Here is a 27,536-nt window from a genome sequence, read left to right on the forward strand (position 1 = left end):
TTTATATTCAATAGATTGCAGCTTAACCATGATACTGAGAATATAAAGCTCTTGTAACAGTAATAGATAGGATCAGTTGCTTTACTTGTTAAGAAGTCCAATGCTAATGAGTTTTAGGGAAAAAACTTCAATCAAATAGTGGTTTTAATTAACAGATGATCATTATTAGAATAAGGTCAGGGAATGGAAAGCAGGAGCCAGATAACGTTCAAACATAATCGTAATGCTCTTTGGAATCTACATTTAACTCAAAAACTGATAACTATGCAACTGAATGACAACCGTTCCCCCTTAATATGATCATAGCTTCCTCAAAGAGGCTAATGTAGACAAAACACTAAAGCTTCTTACAATTCAAAAACGTGCCAGAGCAAGATCGTTAGGACATCGTTGCTGTGAAGAGTTAAACATTTGTAGTCCAACATTCATTGGTCGCTGCCTATCTTCCAAGATTCTTGATGCAGTAAGAATTACTTCCAAAATGTTCTGAAGACGCGCTTCCTAAGCCTTGGTATCATCTGAAGGAACCTTGTTGAAGAACTTAGTAATCGAAGCTTGCTTTGGGCCTGCAGATTCAAACTTAGAAGAAGCTTTTCCTTTCTTCTTTGGTTTACCTTTGATCTTTCTGTTCCTTTTCACAGGAGAAAGGCTGATCTTCTGTGAACTAGTCACGCTCTTGAGCTTGTGAAACTGCGATGACTGACAAGTTTCATTTCCCTCGGTTTCACAGTTTAGAAGCTCCAGTTTCGAAACAAGTGCCTCGTGGTTACCCGAACTAAACCCATCTCTAGAAGTGAGAGATAAAACATCAGCAGGGACTTGCTCGTAGAATATAGTCTCGTGTTCATAGAAGTCATCAACTATCTCAACTACGTTCCTACACGTCCCTCTAATCATATCTGTTACTTGTTCTTGTGTAACCCATTTGGGCAAACAGTTCCTAAGCTCTTCCACAATCTCCTCCTTACCACATGACCCTTGCAATGAAACCTTCTCATCACCCATCGTTAGATCTCCTCAAAAGAAGACAACGGTTCACACTTGTCCTGAAGCAAAGTATTCTTCAAACTGTTCCTAACGTCACATGCAAATCAATCGTTTCTTCCTATAGAATCCAGCAAGACTCTGCTTTATCAAAGATTGATCAATACTCTTCCTAAAACTGTAAAGCCTAATCGTCACCGATGTTCTTCTGTTCAACACCGGTTCGTAGAATAATTAAAAAATAAATAAATAAATCGAACCTTACAATGGGAAAACTGGATCTCCGGCGAGAATCTTCCTATTAGTAGCAATCAGAAGATGTATGACCTTGACCCGCCCATTATTAACTCACGAACGGGGGCGACCGGCGACGGCGTCGTGTCGAAGAGACCAAACCAATGCGCATGTTACGATTCGTGGGTTGTACTTCTGTCGGAAAAAAAAGTAATTAAATTTAATTTTTAATATTTACATATTAATAGATAACAGGTGAATTAGCTAAATAATCTTTAAGTTTTGGAGGTTGTTAAAAAAATAAGTTTTGGGGTTTTTATCCAATTAGATAAATGGCTACATATTTTATTTTTATTAAGATATGTGACTATGGCTTCGAATGGTAATTGTGGTTTGAACGAGACAAGCGGTTTAACTGCGGTGTGTTTTTGACAGTTATAAAAGTATAGATATATAGTATAAATAGAGATTTTTATTATTGTTAACTATGGTGCGGAATAGGACTGTTTGTAACATTCGAAGTCTATATATGTTTTTGCAATATTAAACTAGATAAATGACTATAGTTATTTCACTAACTTGCACTTTACTACTTTAGTTTAATATTTTTACAAATAGAAATATTATTTCCTTAATTTTATGAGAATTCGCAGTTTTTTATCGAATATGAATTTTTTTTTTTTTTGCATCATGTTAACGCACTTAATTTATATTGCAACCAAAAAAATATTAACCGACATGACCAACACGACTGAATAGTGATTTCACATCTCTACGTGAAAATGACTACTAATGAATATATCAAATCACAGATTCGTATATTATCTATGTTTATCAATAGAAACAGTTTATACTTTTTAATTCTTTAAAATATTACTCAATAATTTCCCTGAAGATCGTTTTTAAGATATCATCAACGTTCACATGTATATCAGAACATTTGTTGGTGAAAACATTCTTAGGCGCAATTTTACCAAAAAAAAAAAACAGTCTTAGGCGCAAGTGGAAGTTCAAATGTGTATATTATATATTAGTCGTGAGATTAACGAATAATTCTGATAATAAAATTGAAGACGTAAATGCGTGAGTTTACCAATTTGAGAAGCTAAAAATCACATAATTCACATTAATGGACAAAAAATGAAGCGATCACATGTTCATTCTCAACTAATGTCTCTTTCTGTTCATCAATACCACAAAAGAGAAACCACTTGCGCATAGAGGATAATGAAACAAAAAATAAAAAATTTGAACAAAAATCAAATTTCCATTTATGTTTTGATTTTGCATGCGTTAAGACAAAGATTCTTCAACTATAGTTTCTAACTTCGGCTTCTTAGATTTCGAAACTGAGATTCTATGCATAAACTCCGCCGCCGAAAACTCTTCGATATCTTCCAAGTTCAGCTTTGATCCCGCTGATATCATCTTGACGTCATCTTCTCCTCCGTCCGGCGATACCTTCCCATTGTGACAGCTTTTCACGGCTGTTCCGACACCAGAAGATTTAGGTCCGACTCGGCTGCGTTGTTGTTTCTTGGCTGCTGCGAATAATCTTGCCATATCCGAAGCGTTAGCTGCTGACGTGGCACGCGTCATAGGGAAAGCGATGTACACGTGGCAGCTTTTTATTTGAAGATCATCATCGGCGGCTAACGGGTTAAACTTCCGGCCGATTTTTAACGACTTGGCGTCTACGAGGAAGAAGCTTGGAATCTCCATCATTAGCTCTGCGGCTTTAGTCGGCTCGTGGACACGACGGACCTCACCGTCAGGGAGAATCACTCTCGCCGCCGGGGAAGACGAAGAAGACGTTTTGCTTAGAGCGGAAGAAACGTAGTTTCCCATAACGTGAAGGAAGGTGGAAGTTTATTATTTGAGAGAAAAGGAGAACTTAGTTGTAAACAAATGGAAAGGAAGTGTGTTAGGAGAAGATCCAAGAAGGCATGAGTGTTATATATACAAGAGAATGTTCGTGGAAGAATACTGTTAGAAAAGTATTTTTATAATGTGGTGGAGATAGACAGTTGTGCGTATACAGGTTGACATTATATGGTTGAATGCGCGTCTTTCCATTTTATTATTTATTCAAAATATATTTCCGTGTTTTCACTAGTCTATGGCCATCACATTCTTTGTTTCTTCGTATCACACTTGACTCTACAAATTTTTTTAATGGAAGTTATAAGTTGTAAACGACCGAAACGAAGTTTCTAACTTATACCATGCGACCAAATATTTGTCAACGAAAGTTACAGACTTACAGGTTATGCAACCTTTTCTGTGTTTAGAAGTTAACTATCCAACTGTAATCTTTATATTCCCGTATGGATGGTTATCATCAATATTACATTTTTTTTTTTTGTCACAGAATTATATTGAAACTAGAAAAAGGGATTGGGCCTAAAACGATAGCCCAAAACCCGAGTTTAATACATGGAGAGATGGGCTTGGAGAGCAGCCTTACCTAATTTGTCGGTTTTAGTGTTTTCTGACCGGGGAATAAAGGAAAAAGAAACAGAAACAAAATCAGAGGATATCGATCGAATGTCGTAGACTATGCCGATGATTTCTTTGGACTGATGATTGCTGGAAATCGCTCGGACGAGCGTTGAATTATCGGAGTAAACCCTGAGTGATTGGATCTCAAGGGTTAACGCCATGCAGAGGGCTGATCTCATTGCGAGAGCTTCTGCGAGAAGGGGTGATCCGATGTGTTGTTGACTCAGTGAACCGGTGATCGGGGAGCTGAGCGTAGATCCTTCGAAGATCCAGCCGAAGCCCGCTGTCTTAGTGTCTTTGTTCCACGCCGCATCTGTCTTACACAAGATCGCATCATCAATATTACATTATGACTATGTAAACTCTTACATAACATAATGAAGTATTTATACGGAAAGCTATGTATTATAACTGCAGCAAAAGATTTAACAAAGGATTGAATCCATAATTGCAGCAACAATACTAGATATCTTGGCATAATGATAACTTCACAAACTAGATCTAACAAAGATTTTAAAAATTTGAATCATACCACTTAATATGAGTAATATATAACCTGACGGTATAAAGACCAGCTCAACACCAGTGCAGGATACTATGGTCTGGTTGAAAGAAAAGTCTGGAGTATACTCCACAAAAACGGGATATGGCTTGGCCATGACGTCAACCAAGACAATGGAGGAATTGAATGATCCCGTGCACTGGCTGCGAGATATTTGGAACGTCAAGACAAGTCCAAAACTAAAAGATTTTCTATGGCGGGTTATCAGGAAAGCTATACCAGTCAGCTCCAATTTAGAAAGAAGAGGAGTTCCAAGTTTTAACTGCAAAAAGTGTGGAGCACATGAAGAGGACTTACACGTCTTCCTCACCTGTCCACTAGCGGAGGAAGTCTGGAACCTAAGCCCGATCGCTCGCAGACCTGTGAATTCCACACCATCAATGGCAGAACTGTTTAAGCAAGGTAATACTTATACTCCTCTGCCACCAACGGGACTATCTGCACCGCTATGGCCTTGGATTATTTGGAACCTGTGGAAGTCTCGAAACAAATTGGTGTTTGAAAATAAAACCTACACAGCACAAGAGATAGTTCTTAAGAGTATAACTGATGCAAAAGAGTGGAGTGAAGCGCAAGCAAGCCAGAAGGACACATCTCAGCACACCTCTACTCACACTGGCTCCCTATCTCGGTCCAGCTACCCCCTCCCACAAACCTGACAGGTATGCTTGTATGCAATGTTGATGCAGCGTGGAACTCAGTATCCGGAAATTGTGGCATAGGTGGGGTTTTCTCAGGCTATAATGCTTCGAACCTTCCAACGCTTTCGGAAGCTCACAGCCATGTATCTTCAGCTTTAATGGCGGAAGCCTTAGCTATCCATCGGGTGGTCGCCCTTGCGGTTTATTCAAACGTCCGATCCCTGGCAGTTCTCTCCGACTCTCTCTCTCTGGTTAAGCTCTTGAAGAGGGGAGGGACTCAACCTGAACTGTTCGGTATCATGTTTGATATCTATCACTTTATGTCTTTCTTTGATGCAATTTCCTTCAGTTTCATATCTAGGAACTTTAATTCAGATGCTGATTTGGTGGCAAAATCAGCTCTGTCTATGTCTGTAATGAATTCCATTCATGGAGTGTAAACCCTTTTAGTAATGCAAATCTGTTCGTTCAAAAAAAAAAAATATAACCTGACGACTCTGGGAGTATGTATGGAAGGAAAGGCGCAACGCAACATAATAGTATTATTACTTCCAGTTGTTATCTCACAAGTCACAAGTTTGAAATGATAAGGTTTATACATATAATAATACTAACCAGTAATAGTAATGCGAAATTAATGGTAAGATACAAAACCAGAAGGTTTCCACTTACGTAAGTTGCGTGTGGGACCTGTCCCTCGTTTCCTTCGTACTTTCGATTTGGTTGATTGTTCTACGGAATCTTTCGTCTGATTTGGAGGATCCTTTGACTTACAGATGCGACTGTTTACCCATGGGACTCTGATCTTTGTTTTCCAGTTTCTTAACTTTTTCCTTTTTCTATTACAAATTTATGTCAAGAATTATATGTTCACGTCTTAATATGTTTTCAGAATACGATTGTGTACCATATGATCTTTGCATAGCTGATTTTTAATAATTCAAATCGACTAGTTTGAAATTAATTTGATAACTTCATTATCTCCATTTCAAGGATTTAGTTGCTTATAATTAATGTCACTTTATAACAACAACAATTCTGATCACCTGTAAACAATTTTAACTACACCCTAGGTACACTATTCTTCCTACTTGAGGTCATACACTCATATTGACTGTTTTCAAAACATGTTACTAAAATCACAATGCTTGTAACAATACATATTATGAATGTCACTAATACGAGCTTCCATCATCACTCACTTTATGCGGTTCTTGTAACTTATGCCTTTGTCTAACAAAACAAAAACAGTTGTTGCATTGGTAACATCTTTTATTACGGCTTCGTATCATTTTTGCTGTGAGATTCAGTGCGGGATCTCTTGAAAACATGAATAAAAGATTTACTAAATAATTCATATCGTGCGTACTTTTTGTGAGATTAAGATGTTTAAATTTTAGTTATGTGTACCAAAACCAAAAGCAATAATAATAAACTAGATATTAATGTACTTGTCTATAATGATTCTCATCCAACATTTCCCTTAAATCTGTCAAATTGTGTTGCTACTCGTGATTTTCTCCACTGAGTTTTGCGTGCCACGAGATCATCCCAAAATTTCATGATTTTGGTCTCTAGTGAATATTAATAATTTATAGTTAATTGATATAACTATTTACTTATTTTGACAACTTTGAAAATTACTCAAATTTGTCCAAATTCCATTTGCGAAGTTTTTGTCTAAGCACATTAAGGCATATAATCAACACATTATTCATTTCATCATGCACAACTTCTCTTTTGTCAAAGGTTGTATCATTTAAAACTAGTTTTATGTACTACACATTATAATATACTTTATATATATTTATACATGTTCTGATAATCCTGGTTTATGGATAGTCGCCTAGTCAGGCTGATAGACCATAACTCAGATTAAATTTTCAACAAGGTTGCATTTTGTTCTCTATCGTTGGTCCAACAAAGTAAAGTTTCAACCAAATCCTAAACAGGTCCCCGGTTTGGTTAATAGTATTTAGTTTATGTTATAGTTGCCAATCTTTCTACATGCATGCGGGCCACACATTTTTGTACCTATGTAGACGACCTCTTTACTATGGGCAGATTTGTATTCAATATTTTTAGCCCTTTAAGCACACTCCCCTAAACTCAATTGTGCTAAGTGCTAACGAATAAAAAAAGCCCTTCAGCTTGATACCCTCTTAACTCAGACTAATTCCATGTGATCAGTTCAATAAAAAAGGCCCGTGAAATAATAATAACATAGTACTATAGTTGTAGCGAAAAGGATCACAAAATGACAACAAACACGAGTAACATACGTTAACTGAATCGAGTATTTCAGAGAATATTCTAACAAGATACATCATTCGTAACTATCATCACACAGAAATGTAATCTTATAACCCTAAATAAAGCCCCTATATTAACCCCATACGTCATTTTCATATCAAAAACCATCCGAACCTAATTCACATTTCACATATCCAAACCTTAAACAAACTCTCGAGAATCCAAAATAAAATGAAGAATCTCGCAGTTCTTGTTGCTATGATTCTCTTCTCATGTTTTGTCACATCACAAGTTACAGCAAGCGACTTGTTACCAAACCCATCATTGCGTAGTGAAAAGCTTGAATGGTGGCATTACCATTACTACCCTTACTACCACCCTAAACCACATTGGGCGTTCCCACGCTCTGCCGGAAAGGCTTTTCCGCCACTCCCTGCCGGCTACAACCCCTACTTCCACCCGATTCCGTTCCATCTACCAATGGTAGTCACCAAATGCTTGTCTGATCGCAAGGAGGTAAAAACATGTTTGGTGGATATCGCTAAGGCTTTTTACACTCGAAAACCCCTTATTGGAACGGAATGTTGCGCTTCGATACTGAACATGGATAGAGACTGTGATAAGACTATCTTTGGAGCTTACCATAACCCTTTCTTTGACTGGGCTGTTAAGCTTCATTGCTCCACCAAAGCTGGATCGACTCCTTATGCTCCCTCGCCGGCTTAATTAGGGTATTTATTACTTACAAATAACAAGTAATAATTTCTTTAGTAGGTTTCTGTTTTTTCTTGCATTTATTATGCTTTTCTATATTATGTTTAACGATTCCCTCAGTATTAGTGATTTTACTTATTAATTTATTATGCGTTTTGGAATGTGTCTCTTAGCCAACGAAAGAATTCAATTGAAGAACAATTTACATTTTTTTTTTAAAAAAATTTGTTATATAGAGGAAAAAAAAACATTTAAATTTACCTCTCTCTCAGCATTAAGATTTCAGAGTAGGCCTGAGCATTTTAACGTGGACCCGAAAACCCGAACAGGAACCAACCCGAAAATATCCGGCTCGAAAAAGAACATAAAATTTATAAATATTTTTTGGATCCAAAATTATTTTACCCAAAATAACCGGAACAAAAAAAAACCCACCCAAATAAACCCAAACCCGATAAGAACCGACCCGAATAGACCCGATTCAATAAAAACCTATTTGTACCGACTTAAAAACCTTTACATCCAAACTTATGATTTCTTATGTTCTATTTTATGATTTAGTTGAAATATCTTTTGTTAACAATATTTGTTATTATTTTGTAACATTTTTAAATAATACGGAGTTTTGAAATATAAAATTTAAAAATATTTTATTTTAATTATTAATAGTTTAATTTAAGTTATTCTGTAAAATTTTAGATATATTGACAAATATTGACTAAATTTGATGGCGTTTGGATTTTTCATGTTCTTTTAAGATTAACTACCGAACCTTATCTGGACCCGATACGGTCCCAAAAAATTACAGGTATTTTACGAATATTTTGATTATAGACCCGAACCGATCCGGCTTCAAGAAGAACCGATCCAAACCAGAACCAAAAATTTACAAGTATCTATTGTGTCCAAATGTCTAAAATCTGAAAGACCCGAATTCAAAAGGAACCGGTCTAAACAAGAGCGGTCGTTTGATTTATATGTGCACGCCAATTTATTACATAATAGTAATTGATTTTTTAGTTATTTAATATATAATTATTTTATTATTACTTCATAATATGCAGAAAAACATAAAATAAGTAATAAAAATATTTATTATGCACAAAGCGCAAATCTTAACCTAAGTACTAGATCTCGACCCGCGCAACCATGCAAATTTTTGTTTTCATTTATTTTTATATAAAAATAGTTTATGGTATATTTTTTTCATTGGATAGATTGTTTCAAACTTTCACATGTATTTGTATCTTCTTCTATATATATTTTTGGATTATTAATTCATTATTAAAATCGTAACTATATATATAAAGATTAGTAAGATATTGTTTTATTGTCATATTCAAAAATATTGTATCAATTCACAAATTTAGAAAGTTTTTAAAAAATCAAAATTTTTGCTTCACAGATTTATATTATCAATAAATAATTAAACATTTAGTTTTTGTTTAATTTTTAAAATAAACTAGGTGTATTGCCCGCGATGCGGGCTTAAACATTTTCATAAATTTTCGAAAAGTTTTTTGTATACTATACTAGTTATATTGTGTTTTCTAAAAAGAATTCTTGCGATCAATTTAGTATCATCTATGCATTGTCTACTCTCGAATATATAAATATATATATTTCTGAACAATTAAATATTAAAATATTTTAGTGGTATAATTTAAATTTGGGTCTCTAGTCAAAAAACAAAACTTGTTTCCAATTTATGTAAAGAATATTATTTTTTTGAATGAGCAAAGATTTAAGGATGGTTATTGTTTTAAAAACATCTATACTATTAAAGCAGGATTCTATTGTCCTTTTTACCTTAGTCTGCCATTTTCTTTAATAACATTGCATGTTTCATTAAAAGCAATCAAGTAATATTAATAACAAATTTATATTGGTTCATTTTTTTCGGATCCAGCCCACATCAGATCTCTCTTGGGCCATTTGGGCTGATTAAGAAATCACATCCAATTCTCACATTTTTTTTCTTTTGGGCCATTGAGTCCAAGTTCAAATAATTTTTTTTCAACTATTCTTAATTATTATTTTTTTTCTTTTCTTAATATAATTTAAGAATTCATAAAAAATTGAATTTTTTCATTAAAAAGTATAAATCTTTATTAAAAGTATATAATTTTTTTTATTAAAATATTAACCACATAATAAAATTAATTTATCAGAGTTATACCAACTTAATTTATTAAAGAAATAAAGTTTAATTTTTAAACATAAATAGTCATTTAAAATGAAATACGATAAATAAAGATAAGAAGTTGAAGTCTTTTATAAAATAAAACACAAATATATAAAAATATGACATTTACTAAATATTTTTCAATTGAGAAAAATAAATAAATAAACCCGCGCTTTAAAAGCGCGGGTCAAAATCTAGTTAACTTGTTATTTCTGAACAATTAAATATTAAAATATTTTAGTGGTATAATTTAAACTTTGGTCTCTAGTCAAAAAACAAAACTTGTTTCCAATTTATGTAAAGAATATTATTTTTTGTGAATGAGCAAAGATTTAAGGATGGTTATTGGCAAATAAATGTTTGAGAACTTTAAATTTTTTTTTTTTGAGATTCTACTGCTATAATAGTTTAAAGGTTTTTGAAATATTACTAATTAATTGTTATTGATTCGAAAATTTTCAAATTTCATCAAAATTCTTTATTTATTTATGATAATAGTTTTTCATTCTATTTAACAAAATTTAACGATATTAAAATATAATTTACTTTTTTTATTCATAAGATACAACTTTCAAAATATTTTAGCAATTAAAATAATGGATGCAAGATTTAAAATCTGCTATGTAATTTGTTATTTGAATATCACAACAACAAATTACATAGCGGTAATGTTTAGGTTTTTTTTAGCTTTAAGTTTTGAGATTATTTTTTAGTGTTCAGGGTTGGTAGAGTTTTAGCGTTAGATGGGATTTATGGTTAGGTTTAGATAGGGTTTTAGGGTTAGGTTTAGGCAGGGTTTAGGGTTAGGTAGGGTTTAGAGTTAGGTAGGGTATTTAGGGTTAGGCAGAGTATTTAGGGTTAGGAAGGGCTTAGGGTTAGAAAGGGTTTAGGGTAGGTAGGGTTTAGGGTTAGGTAGGGTTTAAGGTTAGTAGGCTTTAGGGTTAGGTAGGGTTTAGGGCTAGGTAGGGTTTAGGGTTAGGTAGGGTTTAGGGTTAGGTAACATTAGGGTTAGTAGGGTTTAGGGTTAGGTAGGGTTTAGGGTTATGTAGGGTTAGGTAGGGTTTAGGGTAGAAATGGTTTAGGGTTAGGTAGGGTTTAGGGTTAGGCAGGGTTTAGGGTTAGGTCAGGTTTAGGGTTAGAAAGGGTATAGGGTTAGGTAGGGTTTAGGGTTAGAAAGGGTTTAGGGTAGGCAGGGTTTAGGGTTAGGTAGGGTTTAGGGTTAGAAAGGGTTTAGGATTAGAAAGGTTTTAGGGTTAGGTAGGGTTTAGGTTAGGTAGGGTTTAGGGTTAGTAGGGTTTAGGGTTATGTAGGGTTAGCGTTAGGTAGAGTTTAGAATTAGGTAGGGTTTAGGATTATCATGGTTTAGGGTTAGAAAGGGTTTAGTGTTAGTAGGATTTAGGGCTAGAAAGGGTTTAGGGTTAGGTAGGGTTTAGGGTTAGAAGGGGTTTATGGTTAGGTAGGGTTTAGGGTTAGAAAGGGATTAGGGTAGGTAGGGTTTAGGGTTAGGTAGGGTTTAGAATTAGGTAGGGTTTAGGGTTAGGTAGGGTTTAGGCTTAGTAGGGTTTAGGGTTAGGTAGGGTTTAGGGCTAGAAAGGGTTTAGGGTTAGGAAGGTTTTAGGTTAGGTAGGGTTAGTAGGGTTAGGGTTAGGTAGTGTTTAGGGTTAGTAGGGTTTAGGGTTAGGTAGGGTTTAGGGTTAGATTTTAGGTAGGGTTTTAGGATTAGGAAGGGTTTAGGGTTAGGTAGGGTTTAGGGTTAAATAGGGTTTAAAGTTAGGTAGGGTTTATGTTTCGGGTTAAGTAGGTTTAGGGTTTAGGGATGAGGGTTAGGTTTATGTAGGGTTTAGGGTTAGATAAGGTTAAGGTCTAGGTTTAGGTAAGGTTTAGGATTAGGTAGGATTTAGGGTTTAGGTAGTAGGAATGGTTTAGCGTTTGGTTTAGGTTGGGTTTAATGTTTGGTTTAGAATAATGTTTAGGATTATAGGGTTTAGGGTTTGTTTGTTTTTTGTTTATGCATTTAGTGCGGAGTTTTTCGGATAAAATTTTATATTAATATTATTGATTCATAATTTTTCTTAAAATGTTAAAAATTTTAACGTGATTTTTAATGTTCTTAAAACAAAGTATGTATTTTTTATTAAGTTTTTTGTGACAATAAGTTGAATATATCTTAGACCACAAATCATAAATATTCTCAGTCTTATACATTTTGTTCTTCAAGTTATTGTTACTTTTATTTCCTTTTATACATTTCTCTTAATATTTATGTATGCATCCATAATATTTTTTAAAAAGGTTTTTTCATTAACTAATGTATTTATTGTAGTTTTAAATATATTATAATTTTCGTGCACTTGATTAAATTTTTTTGGCGTTTGTGGTATTTGAAGTGGTTGAGAACCTGAATGGATATTTATTTTCATAAAAATTTTGGTGTATGATTAAAAATAAAAATTTGTAAAGGTTTTTAAATTATATAAATATAATATTCAACACACTACTGTTGACTGTTTATATACTTAAAATTCTGAAGTAGGTAATTGCGAATTTGCTGAACTCATAGATTCGTTGCTACTTTATAAATTATCAGAGGATGAGGTACATATGGTAAAAATTGTTTTGATGATAATATAACGTCCATATCGTAATGTATGTTTTTTTAATTTTATCTACTATGTATTAAAAATAATTAACACATTCAATAATATTAAAGAGTAAAAAGTATTATTTACTTTGCAAATAATAGTTTTAAATTATATAATTAAAAAAAAATTGTTTGATTGATATTTAATTACATAATTTATGTTTTTAACGTTTTGCTAAAATACTTTTTCAGATAACAATACAATATATATATATAGAAATTATTTTTTGAAATTATATTTTTAGATTTTAGATAAGTCAATATTCTATTTTTAATTATATAATTAATAATTTTATTTAATTAATATTTAGTTATAGAATTTATATTTTTAACTTTTTGCTTAAAGACTTTTTCAGATAACAATACAATATATACAGAAGTTATCTCTTTTTTAAATTATATTTTCAGATTTTGGATAATTCTTACTATTCTTAATAATAATCAATTATCTAATCAAAATCAATTAAAATTTTGTATTTATTTTTTAATTTATTTATACATTTTATTCATTAAGGGTATAAACGATATTAACCACTCTAACTTTCAACGTGAGAGCTTCATTGCAAAAATTTACTTCGCAAATAATAGAATAGATTATATAATTAAAATTTTGTTTTCATTGGTTTAAGGTAGTAAAGATTAATCATTGTTAGATAATATGATTTTTGTTATTTTAAAATATCTTTATAATTTTAAAAGTTAACATCGATAAATATTTAAATAATTAACATATGAAGGTATAATATTACAATATTAAATTATATCTATTTAGTTTATGCTATATATAAATCCAGTGGATCATCTATTGTTTAAGTTTAATTATTGATAGCCCAATAAAAAAAATTGGTAGATCTAAAATTTAAATGATAAAATTAAAGATTAAATGTAACATGACTTTTTAGAAATATGTACATTAGGTCCATTTTAAAAAAAAACACATATAAATTAAGATTGTGACTTTTGTTTTAATATATAAGATAATAATATCAGTGCTTTTACTTATTAATGTTGTGCACTGTTATCATGGTTTATGCTCTCACCAATAGGATAATAATGTTGTACAATTTAATATATAAGATAATAATGTTGTACAATTTAAATAGAGAAAATATTATTTATTGATGTTACTGTATGGATGCATCACCAATTCAGGCTTCTGTGTCCCGGGTTGACAGGATGATTCGCGATCGACTTCTCTCCATCATTCCACCGTTTTCACGCCCTCCACCAGCCCCTTCCCTGCTGCAAATCTTCTTTTCTTTCTCACTCTCTCCTGTCTAATGTTGCTGTTTCTTTCTTTTCTTGTAATAAGTGGTTTCCACAACTCTGTAAAATTGAAAACTGGTTATAAATCTTAACATTTTGACCAAAAAAAAAAAAAAATCTTTGAATTATATTTGAGAAAATACATTAAGTTAACACATGAAAAAAAAATTAAATCAAAATAGAAAAAAATTGATAGTGATATACCCTTCGACGTTTTGGGGAAAGCTAACGATGGCCCAAAGTCATAAAAATCTTTCTTGTATTTATCGAAATCCTTACCAATTTAGTTAGAGTTATATAGACCAAACACATGATTATCATAGTATTAGAATATTCAAAAAAATTACTTAGCGAATAATTAAAATCTTTCTTGTATTTATCAAAATCCTTATACAAGCTTATTTAAATATACTAAAACACTCTTAATTTAAAGAAAATAAGGTACCATGGATACATAAAAATATTTGCTATTTCTTAAGATAGTGATACTTTTAATATATATATACCAGTCCATATATTTATCAAAATAAATAATATTTTTCGTAGTCCGATAATCATTACTAGAAATTCATAACACCGCATGTAGATGGATATTCTATTTATTATATAAACCCTAACGCCTTACCACTCAATAACCATTAAAACTTTTCTTCTCGTTTCGCAAACTCAAAGCTTCAAAAAGTAAAAACAATGAAGAATGTCACACTTGTTCTTGCTATGATCCTCTTCTTAAGCTGTGTCACATCCAAAGTCACAGCAACAGAACTAGAGTCATCAACTAACCAAGAGCTCTTCCGGTCGCGGCACGTACCTCGCTTTCACCCCAAGCCACATTGGCCGTTCCGTGGCTCCGGAAAAGCCTTCCCTGCAAGCCACTTCCGACCAACTCCGTTCCATCTGCCACAGGAAGTCACCAGATGCTTGTCCGACAAGAAGGAGGTAGGTACATGTTTTGATGATATCACTGAGACTTTCTTCACCAGGAAAGCCGTGATTGGATCGGAATGTTGCGCAGCGATCAAGAAGATGAACAAAGATTGTGAGAAGACCGTCTTTGGATCTTTCCATGACCCCTTCTTGACCGGCTATGTCAAGCTACATTGCTCCACCGTTGTTGGATCTACTTCACCTCCTCCTTCACATGCTCCTTCTTCACAGGCTCCTTTACATGCTCCTTCACAGGCTCCATTACATGCTCCTTCACAGGCTCCTTTACATGCTCCTTTACTGCCCCCTTCACAGGCTCCTTCACCGGCTCAGTGATTTTAGTTATTTGTTAGAATTATTCAAGTGTTGATGTCCTAGGGAGTTTTAGTTTTTTTTTCTTTGTTTTAAAATTTTGTGTTTGTTTTGAGAAACCGTCTTTGGATTTTAACTTTACTTTGATTTTTTCCCTATACAATTTAAATTTAGAGTTTACTTATTAATTTTATAAATTAGATGGTACTAAATTTTTATCATAATAAAAAGCTATTACCCAATTTTTTTTATGTTCTCTTACGAACTTACGGGATAAAGATCAATTAAGACACTAGATTTACTAATCTTATATGCAACGGTTGAAGAACAAGTAACAAAACACACAGAAATTTGTTCATAATATGTTGCAATAATATCAAAAGATATGACAAGCATCAAATAAAACTTAGTTCAACAACAACAAAGGAAAAGACAACTTCAAATCTCCGAATCAATGCAAACGCATTATTAAATAAAGCAGTCCAAGCATATTCATTAATATTCAATTAACAGATACCATTTGTCTTCTTCCTGTCGGAAACAAACTTCTTCCAGCCGTTGATGACCTCTCTCTGCTTCTCCATATCGCTTTTCTTCACCGTCACCATCAAGTTATCACCATTAACTTCACTCTTCTCCTCTCCTAGCGAAATCTTGTGGATTATTCGTGAAGGAAGCTCATCGAGCTCACGCATTACTTTCTCAATATCGATCACAAGTCTCTCTGCGAGTGTTCTTGAAAAATCTTCTCTGATGACTACTCGAAGAACAGTTATGTGTTGTGCGTTTGGAGGCATTGTATATGCAGGCACTATCCATCCGTATCTACATTATAAAATATATATATTAACTACATCTTTATGTTTGACCCAAAAAAAAACTACATCTTCATCATCTACTTTATTAAAACAGAAGTACACTTATAGAATAACCCTAAAAGTTACTTAATATTTACAGTCAAATGCCATTGAGAATTAAATTAGTTTTACATTAAAAATGATTGTCTTTTCCACTTATTCATTGTTTTCCTAAAATAACTCAAACTAACCACAAAAAAAGGAAACATATTATTAATAAACTCAAACAAACTACATATTTTTAAATAAATGAACAAACATAAATAATTCCCCTGCAATATCGACACCCTAACATTGCTTATTATATAAATCTCATCCTTAGCTTACGTAACCTGCACGAACATCAAATTATATAAGTAATTAAACTATGAAAAATTAACAATGATTCTCACACGAGTTGAACAATTTCAGTTCACTTAATTTCACGGTGGTGTCTGTAGCATATTTGTAACCACTTTATTATATTGAAATATTCCACTGACTTCCATATGTCCAAATAATTAATAATCATTATCTATCTTATTAAAATCTAATATTTTTGAATTGAAAATCTTTTTCCCTAACAATCTTCGGAAAAAAAAATAGAAATATTTGCAGAATTTACTAATTTGTTTCTAAATAAGATTTCCCCTTCAATTTCGGAACAAGGAATATATATATATATAATTTGATCCATAACTACTAAACAATAAACATAATATTCGAATTTCAACAACATATTCTGCATACTAATGCAAACAAGAGATGCCTTACGAGGGTGGTTAAGATATTTCCTCAACTTTAGCGTTTTGTATTGCCTTCAAAAAAATTGACCCACACACTTGCGGAACAAGCATAAAATCTTATCATTTCCTATTTCAAATCATAACCATTAAGATTTTACCATAATTTCAAAAACAAAAAACATAATCAACAAAATATTATTTTCATTTATTTCACCTAATATGCCTTGCAAAATAAGCAAAGATATTTATTCTCAACTAGGGTATTGTCTCTCTACTATATATTCTATCCGAGTACAAACTCATTCTACACATTCTTTTACGACTTACCTCACAAAAAAATCATGTCTGCTAACAAAAGACTAGGATAAGACCCGCGCCTTGCGCGAAATTAAGTTATTATTTTTATTATATTTTAGAGAATGAAACAATAGTTTGGCTTCATTTGGATTACTGGTGTTCAATCCGGATACCGGGTTGGTTTCGGTTCGGTTCGGTTTTTTTCGGTATTTGGTTAGTAAAATATAACTACTATTCTAAATCAATATTTACTTTGACTTTAGTCTTTCACATACTTTTAAAAGATTTCAACTGGACGACTAAATAGATCAGCCAATCTTGTTGCTTTAAATCATTAGTGTTTATATATATATATATATATATATATATTATTTAGTTTGAATATTTATTAAATAAAAATTCATATGCGTTATATTTTATGATCATTTGTAACTTATTATAACAAAAAAATAATCTATTGATCACAAAATTTTCAGAGTGGGAATATTCAAATTTCTAATAATATATAGACGATTTGAAAAATTCAAATATAACATATAAGAAAAAATATAAATGTTTTTATTATATATTTAATGTGATTTTTAATATCTTTCAATAATATAAAATTAAAAAAAAAAGAACTAAGATACCAAAATTGTTATCAAATATTTATTATTCATAATAATTAATTTTCATATGTACGTTAATCATATTAGGTAATTTCGTAGCTTCTAATTAAGAAAAGTGCAAAAAAAAATTTTGGTAGATTATTTATCAATTCGATAGTTAGTTTAATAAAAAATATAATGTAAGTCAAGATGGACCAACCTATTTTTCTAAGAATAGTATATTTTATATAGTCATTTATTAAATGATAATTTATAATCATACAGTCCTATGATCATTCATATCATTTTATAACTGAATATTTAAATCATCGATAACAAAATTTTCAATGTGAAATCTTTAATAAGTTTATAATTTATAAATGTTTTTGAAAATTCATTGAAAGTTTTAATATTAAAATATTTATGTAATCTTATGGTATATAGTATAATCTATATATATATATATATACAATATATATGTTTTATTATTAAATGATATTTTTTACTCATATGGTTTTAAAATAATGTGTATCTTCTTATAATATTAAATAAAAGTTCATATTAATACAATTTTATGATCATTTGTAACTTATTATGACAAAAAAATAATCTATTGATCACAAAATTTTCAGAGTGGGGATTTTCAAATTTCTAATAATTTATAGACGTTTTGAAAAATTCAAAATATAACATATAAGAAAAATTATAAATGTTTTTATTATATATTTAATGTGATTTTTAAATATATTTTAATAATATAAAATTAAAAAAAGAACTAAGATACAAAAATTGTTATCAAATATTTATTATTCATTATAATTAATTTTCACATATACGTTAATCATATTAGGTAATTTCGTAGCTTTTATTTAAGGAAAGTGCAAAACATTTTTTGGTACGTTATTTATCAATTCGATAGTTAGTTTAATAAAAAGTGTAATATAAGTTAAGATGGACCAACCTATTTTTCTAGGAATAGTATATTTTGTATAGTTATTTATTAAATAAGAATTTATAATCATACGGTTCTATGATCGTTCATATCGTTTTATAACAAAATATTTAAATCATCGATAACAAAATTTTCAATCTGAAATCTTTAATAAGTTTATAATTTATAAATGTTCTTGAAAATTCATTGAAAGTTTTAATATTAAAATATTTATGTAATCTTATGGTATATAGTGTTTAATATATATATATATTTATTTTATTATTAAATGATATTTTTTACTCATATGGTTTTAAAATCATGTGTATTTTCTTATAATAAAAATGTTAAACCATTGATCATTAATTTTTAACATAATAATTTTAATAGTTTTAGTCATTTATTGTCGTTTTTAAAAATTCAAAATATAACATATACGAAAAAATCTAAATTTTATTTTTATAGCTAATTTGATTGTTTAATTTATTTTAATAATATAATATTAAACAAAAAATGATGGAGGAGATATACATTGTTATCAAATCTTTATTATTAAACTCATTAATTGTCATATATATATTAGTCATTTATGGTAATTCCGTAGGTTTTATTTAAGGAAAAAAAATATCATATCATATCATTATATCATATAGTTTGACCAACTTATGTATCTAACAATATATAAAAATCGAATGTGGACCTACTTATTTTTCAATTGAATGTAATTGACTACCTAATTGAATGCCACCTATGCATTGGGGCCTCTTTTAATTAATACAAAATTGAGGTTACATCTTTTCAAATGTTCCTCAATTAATATATAAGGGATTTCATTTGATCAGCGATCTTAAACCCTTTAAGGAAGTGTGGCATGTTCAAGTAAAACTGATTCACTCATGGATACAAAACCCACCTTACGCTGATGAAACATTAGAAATGGTTTTAGCTGATCAAACAGTTAGTTCTACTCTTTGTATTTTTTTTGAATTTTAGTAAAGTAGATCAGGATGATTAAGTGATGATCTAAGATAAATAACAGGTAAAACATTAGAAATGCCACGGTGTGATCAAATTATGTTACAGCAATATTTGTATTATGTGATGTATTTTTGCCATCATTTGTATAAAAATTTGATACATTATATAAGGTGTGAAAATTTTTAATTGCATTACGTAAACAGAAAAATACACCCGCCCGGTCGGGCGGGTCCAGATCTAGTAAATAATTAAATATATATAAGGGAATTGGATTGTAAGCCGCCACAATAATTAGACAATTACCCTAGCTTTTCTATACATCGATACAATTTTATGTATATATAATCTTGTAAATATCAATAAGGTCTAGTTACTTATTTACCCTTAAATGCATGAATCAACACAATGAAAGCTTCTAGATGATAACAAAGAGTTTCTGAAATCTTTACCTGCGAAGCATGTCGGAGATCTCGAACTCAGTGTGAGAACTGCTATCTTTCAATGAGAAAGCGACAAGTGGCACTCCCTCATCCTTTGATACAATATTGAACCTTCCTGTCTTCTCAAGTCCTTCCCTTAACACGACCATATTCTCTCTGCAGTTCTCCATCACATTTCTATAGCCCTGTTTAATACAATTTCAACTACTAAGTATTTTGACTATTTTCTAACTCTTATCTAGATATACAAATAATACAACATTTTAAATAATTGAGGACCGGCTCACCTCGTGGCCCAGTCGGATAAGTTGGTAGTATTGAGCTATGACTTGACTCGAACCTGCGTTTATTGAGCAAAGAATATAAATTAAATAAAACGAATTGAAATTTAATAAAGAAAGAAAAATTGAGAGTAAATAAGTACGTTGAATCAGGAATAAGCTACAATCAAGAAAATGTCCAGAATTTTATAACTTTAACCTAAGTGAGAATACGACAACAACGTCTAAGTTACGTTTTCCCCTATTTTAAAATGGAAACAACTGTACCTCCACTACTTTGATGTGTTCATATACTACCCATGCATTATTCAAAGTAGAACATGTACTGGAAATTAAAAATGATGTTCCCTATTTAAATGGAAAAAAGTTTGACCTCAATGGCAAGCTCCATCACTTTGATGATGATCATGTACTACTTTTACTTTACGAAAATTAACAAAAAAAGTGATGAAAATGAAACAAATACGACGTGCTTAAGTGAATTTCCATCACCTTGATGTTAGTCTGTTAAAATCATGGCGAGTAAAAATTGAAAAAAAAAATATGACTAGCAAGAAAAAATAATTAAAATGAATGTATACAATATACCTTTGGAGAAATTGAGTGTAAATGTGGGTTGGTCAGCACCAAGATAATTGATATGAAAGATGAGTTCCTCAGGCAAATCCTCTTTGTTTCTCCAGACTACCCAACCAATACCTGCGTACACAAGCCCATACTTGTGACCACTCACATTTATACTCTTCACCAACGGCAATCTAAAGTCCCATTCCAATTCTGGATACAAAAATGGTGCTATGAATCCTCCACTTGCTGCATCCACATGGATTGGTGTGTCCCATCTATTAAAAGCATGCAAATGGACGCATATTTTTAGTTGAATGATCCACATGGATTGGTTTATACAATCCATTAGTATGAAAACCAATATTAATTTACCCGGTTTCTTTGTTCTTTATGACCAAGAGATCGTTCAAGAGTTTGACATCTTCAAACTCTCCATTAAGAGTGGAACCAAGAATGGCCGCAACACATATAGTGTTCTCATCGACCATCTCAACAGCTTTCTCCGGGTCCATCACATAATATCCTTCACTTAGTTTCACTTCCTTAAGCTCAACCTCAAAGTACCTAGCGAATTTCTCCCAGCACACCTAACATTTTGATTCATTATTGTAAAATATATTGATCACAAGTACGAATTTAATTATAATTAGCGATCGTTAATTACTTGAACATTGGCTCCGGTGACAATATTTTTTTTTTTTTTTTTTTTTTTTTTGCTAAACTGTAAATATCATTAAAAATGAAACTTTTGTCTTTTACAAAATAAAAGGCTTTTACATACATCTTTCTTGGCAAAAATTAGATAAAAAACAAGAAAGGTAGTAGATTTTTGGCTATTGGATATGACCAGGTCATCTGATCCAAAGTGCCATGATGTTGGTGAATTTGCGCCTCTTGCGCCTTGCAGTTATTGTGTTTCTCACATCTCTGTCTATTAATCTGAAAGTTTCAGCCTGAAGTAGATGTGTATTGTTGTGGAGAGCACTGTTCCTTTGTCTCCAAAGGTGGTAGATGAGCACTTGGGCAACCAGTTTCTTGAGAGTAGGCGTAGCTGATGGGCTGCGAAATCTGCACCATGAGAGGAGTTCAGCCCATGTGATGAATGGTGCTTGTCGTGGAGACAGCCGTGAGAACACTTCAGCCCACAGATGGAGTGAAAACCTGCAACTCAAGAAAATGTGATCTCTTGTTTCGACTGAAAAATTGCATAGATCACAGGATGGGTTAATATTCAAACCCCAAGAAACCAACCGGCCCATTGTTGGGAGCCTGTTTAAAGTGGCTAGCCACATGTTGAAAGCTTGTTTTGGGACAGCTCCCTTGTACCAAACTGTTGAGGCCCAAGCTTTAGGTGGTTCTCTAGGTCTAACCGCATCCCACGTCTTCGAAGAGGAGAATCCATTGCAGACAGTTCCATTAATCTTCCATGAGTAGGAGTCTTCCACATCAGTGATTCTCCGGTGACAATATTGGGTTTATCAAAAGGTTTGCCTTCAGCTTTACGCTTGTTCTGCCATTTACGCTTGAAGGCCAAACCGGCCAACATTATGGCCTCAGATGATCCGACGGTCCCTACTCCGACGGCTGTCTCTGTCTCTCCTAGCGGAGCATTGAATAGATGTGCAATCATGTTCACACATCGGTTCTGTTTTTAAAATATTTAAACAATAAAGATAGATTAATTAGTGAAAACCCACTTGACTAATGACTTATTGTCATCGAGATTGATGCTTAACTATAATAATTTCAGTGAATTGCAACGTGACATGTATAGTACACACTCAAACTTAGGTGGTGGAGATCAACCAGTCATGATAATTATAAATTTTCTATTGACGAACATGAGATCGTGTTAATCTGATAATGTAAATAATTACGGTCAGGTAATTGACCCTACTATCTTCTATGTCGTAGACATTTTTTTATGTCATAGGCTTTAGATTATTAATTTAAAACACGAACCATTTGTAAGAACAACTAGATTTTGACCCGCGCTTTCAAAGCGCGGGATTATTTTCGAAACATTCCAAATTTATTTGATATAAATTTGTATTTTAATTGTATCTACACTTAGATATTACAAATGAAACATTATATTCAATGTTTTGAAACCTAACTCGATCCGACCCGCAGTTAAATTGCCAAATTCGGTGGTTCATATGTAATTCATTTTAGTTTTCAAAAAAAAACTGTTATTTAAAAATTCTATAAAACCCGTAACAACCGCTAAAACCCGAGATCTGGTTATCGGTTGAACTGATAGATGACTCAATATGTAATCAGGTTTGATTTAATATTATATTTAGAGTATTGTAATATATATTCATGAACGTTCAGATGAATAGAGAATATATTATGAAATTGATATTCTAATTTTAATACAATTTTAGTCCAACTAAAATTCCATCTTGTTAATGGATTAATATTTGAGTGGATGCATCAATAATATGTATACGTCTATTACAAATTAATGATTTACGTTTGCAACAAAATACAATTGTTTATTTAGTTAGTTTGCTTTTGTTATTCACATATTATTAGATACTTTTTGATGTTTTGTCTATGGCTTATTTTAAATTTAAAATTTAATTTCATTATTCGCATTAGAAATGTAAATATTTATTATTTTAATTTTGATATATATTTTTAATATATTTAGTTCTTAATTTTTTTATAATTTATATATATAATTTTATTTTTAAACAATTAAAATATTGACTCTTACTCTCTGGCTTCGATTTATGTTAATGTAATGTTTTATGATATATTTGTGTTAATATATTTGTTCAATTAGTATATATTTGATATATATATTTTATGTCTGTTTGAGTAATCCATAAAAAATATATTCATAAAACTATCAATAGTAACATGTTTCATCATATAATTACTGTTAATATTTATTTTATAATATGTATTTATATATATTTTAGTACTCTACTATAAGAATTATATTTTTATGTATTTGGTGAGGGTTTTGAACAATTTTTTTTTTTTGCATTTGGATTAATATATAGTTGTATATATACGAATGAATATATATATATATATATATAATTATTTATTACATTAATAACTAAAACATAATTGATTAGTTATTTGAATTTTGAATTAATATAAATTAAATTCATTAGTTTAAAAAATAATAGATTAGTTAGTTAGTTCCTTAATTTTAGGTATAATGTATATTTAACAATTAAATTAGATATGAGTAGAATAATAGAAAATGTAATTAAATATAATTGTCCAACCTAGACTATTTGTAAGTAGATAAAAATTGCTTCTGTTTTAATAGTATTGATAATGGATTAATATTTGAGTGGATGCATCAATAATATGTATACGTCTATTACAAATTAATGATTTACGTTTGCAACAAAATACAATTGTTTATTTAGTTAGTTTGCTTTTGTTATTCACATATTATTAGATACTTTTTGATATTTTGTCTATGGCTTATTTTAAATTTAAAATTTAATTTCATTATTCGCATTAGAAATGTAAATATTTATTATTTTAATTTTGATATATATTTTTAATATATTTAGTTCTTAATTTTTTTATAATTTATATATATAATTTTATTTTTAAACAATTAAAATATTGACTCTTACTCTCTGGCTTCGATTTATGTTAATGTAATGTTTTATGATATATTTGTGTTAATATATTTGTTCAATTAGTATATATTTGATATATATATTTTATGTCTGTTTGAGTAATCCATAAAAAATATATTCATAAAACTATCAATAGTAACATGTTTCATCATATAATTACTGTTAATATTTATTTTATAATATGTATTTATATATATTTTAGTACTCTACTATAAGAATTATATTTTTATGTATTTGGTGAGGGTTTTGAACAATTTTTTTTTTTTTGCATTTGGATTAATATATAGTTGTATATATACGAATGAATATATATATATATATATAATTATTTATTACATTAATAACTAAAACATAATTGATTAGTTATTTGAATTTTGAATTAATATAAATTAAATTCATTAGTTTAAAAAATAATAGATTAGTTAGTTAGTTCCTTAATTTTAGGTATAATGTATATTTAACAATTAAATTAGATATGAGTAGAATAATAGAAAATGTAATTAAATATAATTGTCCAACCTAGACTATTTGTAAGTAGATAAAAATTGCTTCTGTTTTAATAGTATTGATTTCAGTTTTCTATCAACTAATTTGTATTTCAGTGATGGCCCGTTCAGAAAATAACACTAAACTTTATTTTTTTGTCCGGCTGCCAATTTAAATATTAGTAGGAACACAATGCTGGCATTTGCGGAAATAAAGTGGTGCCATTATTCCCACTAGTTACTACTTTAGTCCAAATTAATCCAAAGTTGATGAAACACGGTCATAGAAAAAGTCAAGATAGTTGGTGCATATGTATACATTTAGAACCAATATTCAATAATTAAGCATCTTAATACAGCTACAAACTTATAATACTAGCATCAAATATCGATTCAAGATCTTAGATTAAAAGAAAACCCTCAAAGTAACACAACTACCTAACACAAATGGCTAGTATTTCCAAGATGAAGTGTTAATAATAAAATATAGTCCCAAATTTGATAATCACAGCCATAAAAAATGTCATCATATTTTTTTTCATGAAATATGTCAACATGTGGTTGGTATACATATAAGAACAAGATTTAATAACAGTGCATCTTATGAAAAATACTAATCATTAATTATGGTGTGAACAGATCCAAAACATCAATCAAAACATACCATAATATCTCCCCACATAATATCAAAAAGTCGTTTGAAAAATAAAACCTCCCAAGATCCTATAATCATTTCTCTCCATATATAAATCGAGACATAATTATGTTTAAACCTCGATTTTGAAACGATCATGACGTGACATGTATATTATATGATCAAATCAATACCTGGAGCTCGGTGGTGACAGGGTACTCGTCCATGTCGACGTAGTTCTTGTTGATGGAGGACATGATGAGTTTATCACACTCAGGCTCCATCCACGTCGTTACGAAGGAGGCCAAGTTTAGCCTTGGATTGCCGTCAAGCATCAGCTCGTCGTTTATGATCTGATATGCTGCTTCTTTCGGAATCGAGTTTTCGGGCATCTTGAACCTGATGATATTTACGTTTTCATTATAGTCAAGATCATACATATATATATATATATATAACATGATCAGAATTGTTTTATATGTTACCTAGGAAGTGAAGTTCGGACATAGCGTGATGCGAATGTGGAGTGGACGGAGACGTCCGAATCCGATACGGCGTGAGAGAGCACCATCACGGCGATGAGAGAGAGAATAACAACAGATGATGATAAGAGAGAAAGTGATGAATGGAATGAAATGAACAACACCTAATGGGTTTTTTATATTAATAACAAAAATGATACTGTATGGTAACCAACTAACCATGTGGGTTACATGGGTATTATGAAATTAACAAACTTTTGGAAGTTTCCTTTTTCTAAAATTTCTTCCAAGGGCCTATACTTTGTTTGAATTAACAGAACAGTGCCTGAAATTTCGTTTTCACTGGTACACCCAATATCTAGTTTGAGAAATTTTGTTTTGAGTTCGATTTGTGTTTCGAAATCAAAATTAGAATCATGTAGGCGGAAAACGCATGAAAAGCATATGGATTCTATAAAAGTTAAAACAAGATTTGATTATTTTGTTTCCTTACCAGTAATTCTTAAGAATTTTTTTTAGAAACACGATGAAAATATTAAATATTCAATGCTTGCTAAGTCATTGATGAATGGGATCCGAGGAAAAGAGTCATTTTTATTCTTTTGGGAATACAATACATTCATTGTTAAATTGTGACTATCTATACTATTAAGTAGATGCTTTCTCATGAATTGGTTGGTCCATGTATTTAGACCAAACGTTGGTTACTTTTTTACATTGATGGAACGCGGAAGATGACGCGTATTGGCCAACACGGTATATGATTAATTTATCATATTTCATCATTTACTACATAAGATCCTGCGTAGTGCATGGTTGATGTTTGTAGTAATATTGTTTACCGATCTATGATATGATTACTATCCAACTAAGAACTAACTGTAAAGGTGATGTTATTTGATTCGCCTCTATTATTGAGTCAGCCTAATGCAGCGTCATATATTTCATAGTTCTTCATCTTAAAAAGAAAACAATAAGCAAAAGAAAGTGCGCTCTATGTTTACAAGAGTTTAAATCAAAATTTAGTCGGCAAAAACAAAGAAAGTGCACTTCATTATATATCGTTAGTTTTTTTTGTCAGTTGTGTATTCCTTTGGCTGAAAGCATATTTAAAATGAACTCATACAATTCATAGTATGCTATATCGTATATACAGTATACCAAGTTGTAAGTTGAATCAGGAATAACCTACATTCAAGAACATGTAAAACATATTACTATGGCAGTTGCAGTAGCCTCGGAATGGGCTTCAAGTCAAACAGAAAACATAACAACCAACTGGTGCGTACCGACTACATAGATATCTCAAACTAAATCCTTACTCGTAAGGACTGATGCAGCTTGGAACGGGGCAGAGAAAGTCGCAGGCTTAGGCTGGATTATCGTAGAGCAGATCAGAGCTACTTCCTTCTCTTCTTTCACAAGGTTTGT

The 27,536-nt window shown here is 31.1% G+C and overlaps 5 protein-coding genes across 6 annotated transcripts; 2 read left to right on the forward strand and 3 right to left on the reverse strand.

The window, feature by feature from the left end:
- Positions 1-202: 202 nt before the first annotated feature.
- Positions 203-1,519, reverse strand: LOC106445968 (DNA ligase 6-like). Of its 2 annotated transcripts, none has more exons than XM_013887633.3 (2): positions 1,250-1,519; positions 203-1,125 (listed from the first exon to the last, which is right to left on the reverse strand). In XM_013887633.3, exon 2 carries the CDS (start codon positions 1,003-1,005, stop codon positions 502-504), a length of 504 nt encoding a protein of 167 aa, XP_013743087.2. In that variant the 5' UTR covers positions 1,006-1,125; positions 1,250-1,519; the 3' UTR covers positions 203-501. The 2 variants fall into 2 exon arrangements, with proteins under 2 accessions (XP_013743087.2, XP_013743086.2); XM_013887632.3 differs by having other exon boundaries at positions 1,245-1,518.
- Positions 1,520-2,314: 795 nt separating this feature from the next.
- LOC106385297 lies at positions 2,315-3,452 on the reverse strand. The gene has a single exon (XM_013825222.3). The coding sequence runs from the start codon at positions 3,064-3,066 to the stop codon at positions 2,512-2,514; it is 555 nt and encodes a 184-aa protein (XP_013680676.2). The 5' UTR covers positions 3,067-3,452; the 3' UTR covers positions 2,315-2,511.
- Positions 3,453-7,119: 3,667 nt separating this feature from the next.
- On the forward strand, positions 7,120-8,051 carry LOC106387658. Its single transcript, XM_013827562.3, has one exon. The coding sequence runs from the start codon at positions 7,408-7,410 to the stop codon at positions 7,900-7,902; it is 495 nt and encodes a 164-aa protein (XP_013683016.2). The 5' UTR covers positions 7,120-7,407; the 3' UTR covers positions 7,903-8,051.
- Positions 8,052-14,672: 6,621 nt separating this feature from the next.
- On the forward strand, positions 14,673-15,245 carry LOC106388253. Its single transcript, XM_013828282.3, has one exon. The coding sequence runs from the start codon at positions 14,673-14,675 to the stop codon at positions 15,243-15,245; it is 573 nt and encodes a 190-aa protein (XP_013683736.2).
- A 326-nt stretch (positions 15,246-15,571) lies between these two features.
- LOC106387720 (glutamate decarboxylase 1) lies at positions 15,572-26,266 on the reverse strand. Its single transcript, XM_048742234.1, has 9 exons — positions 26,109-26,266; positions 25,818-26,022; positions 22,355-22,529; positions 21,549-21,574; positions 21,257-21,471; positions 20,906-21,159; positions 20,324-20,376; positions 20,046-20,221; positions 15,572-16,046 (listed from the first exon to the last, which is right to left on the reverse strand). The coding sequence occupies exons 1-9, from the start codon at positions 26,192-26,194 to the stop codon at positions 15,728-15,730; spliced, it is 1,509 nt and encodes a 502-aa protein (XP_048598191.1). The 5' UTR covers positions 26,195-26,266; the 3' UTR covers positions 15,572-15,727.
- Between the last annotated feature and the right edge of the window lie 1,270 nt (positions 26,267-27,536).

This window comes from Brassica napus, chromosome A10, assembly GCF_020379485.1.
Source record: "Brassica napus cultivar Da-Ae chromosome A10, Da-Ae, whole genome shotgun sequence".
In the NCBI taxonomy this organism is placed as follows: domain Eukaryota; kingdom Viridiplantae; phylum Streptophyta; class Magnoliopsida; order Brassicales; family Brassicaceae; genus Brassica; species Brassica napus.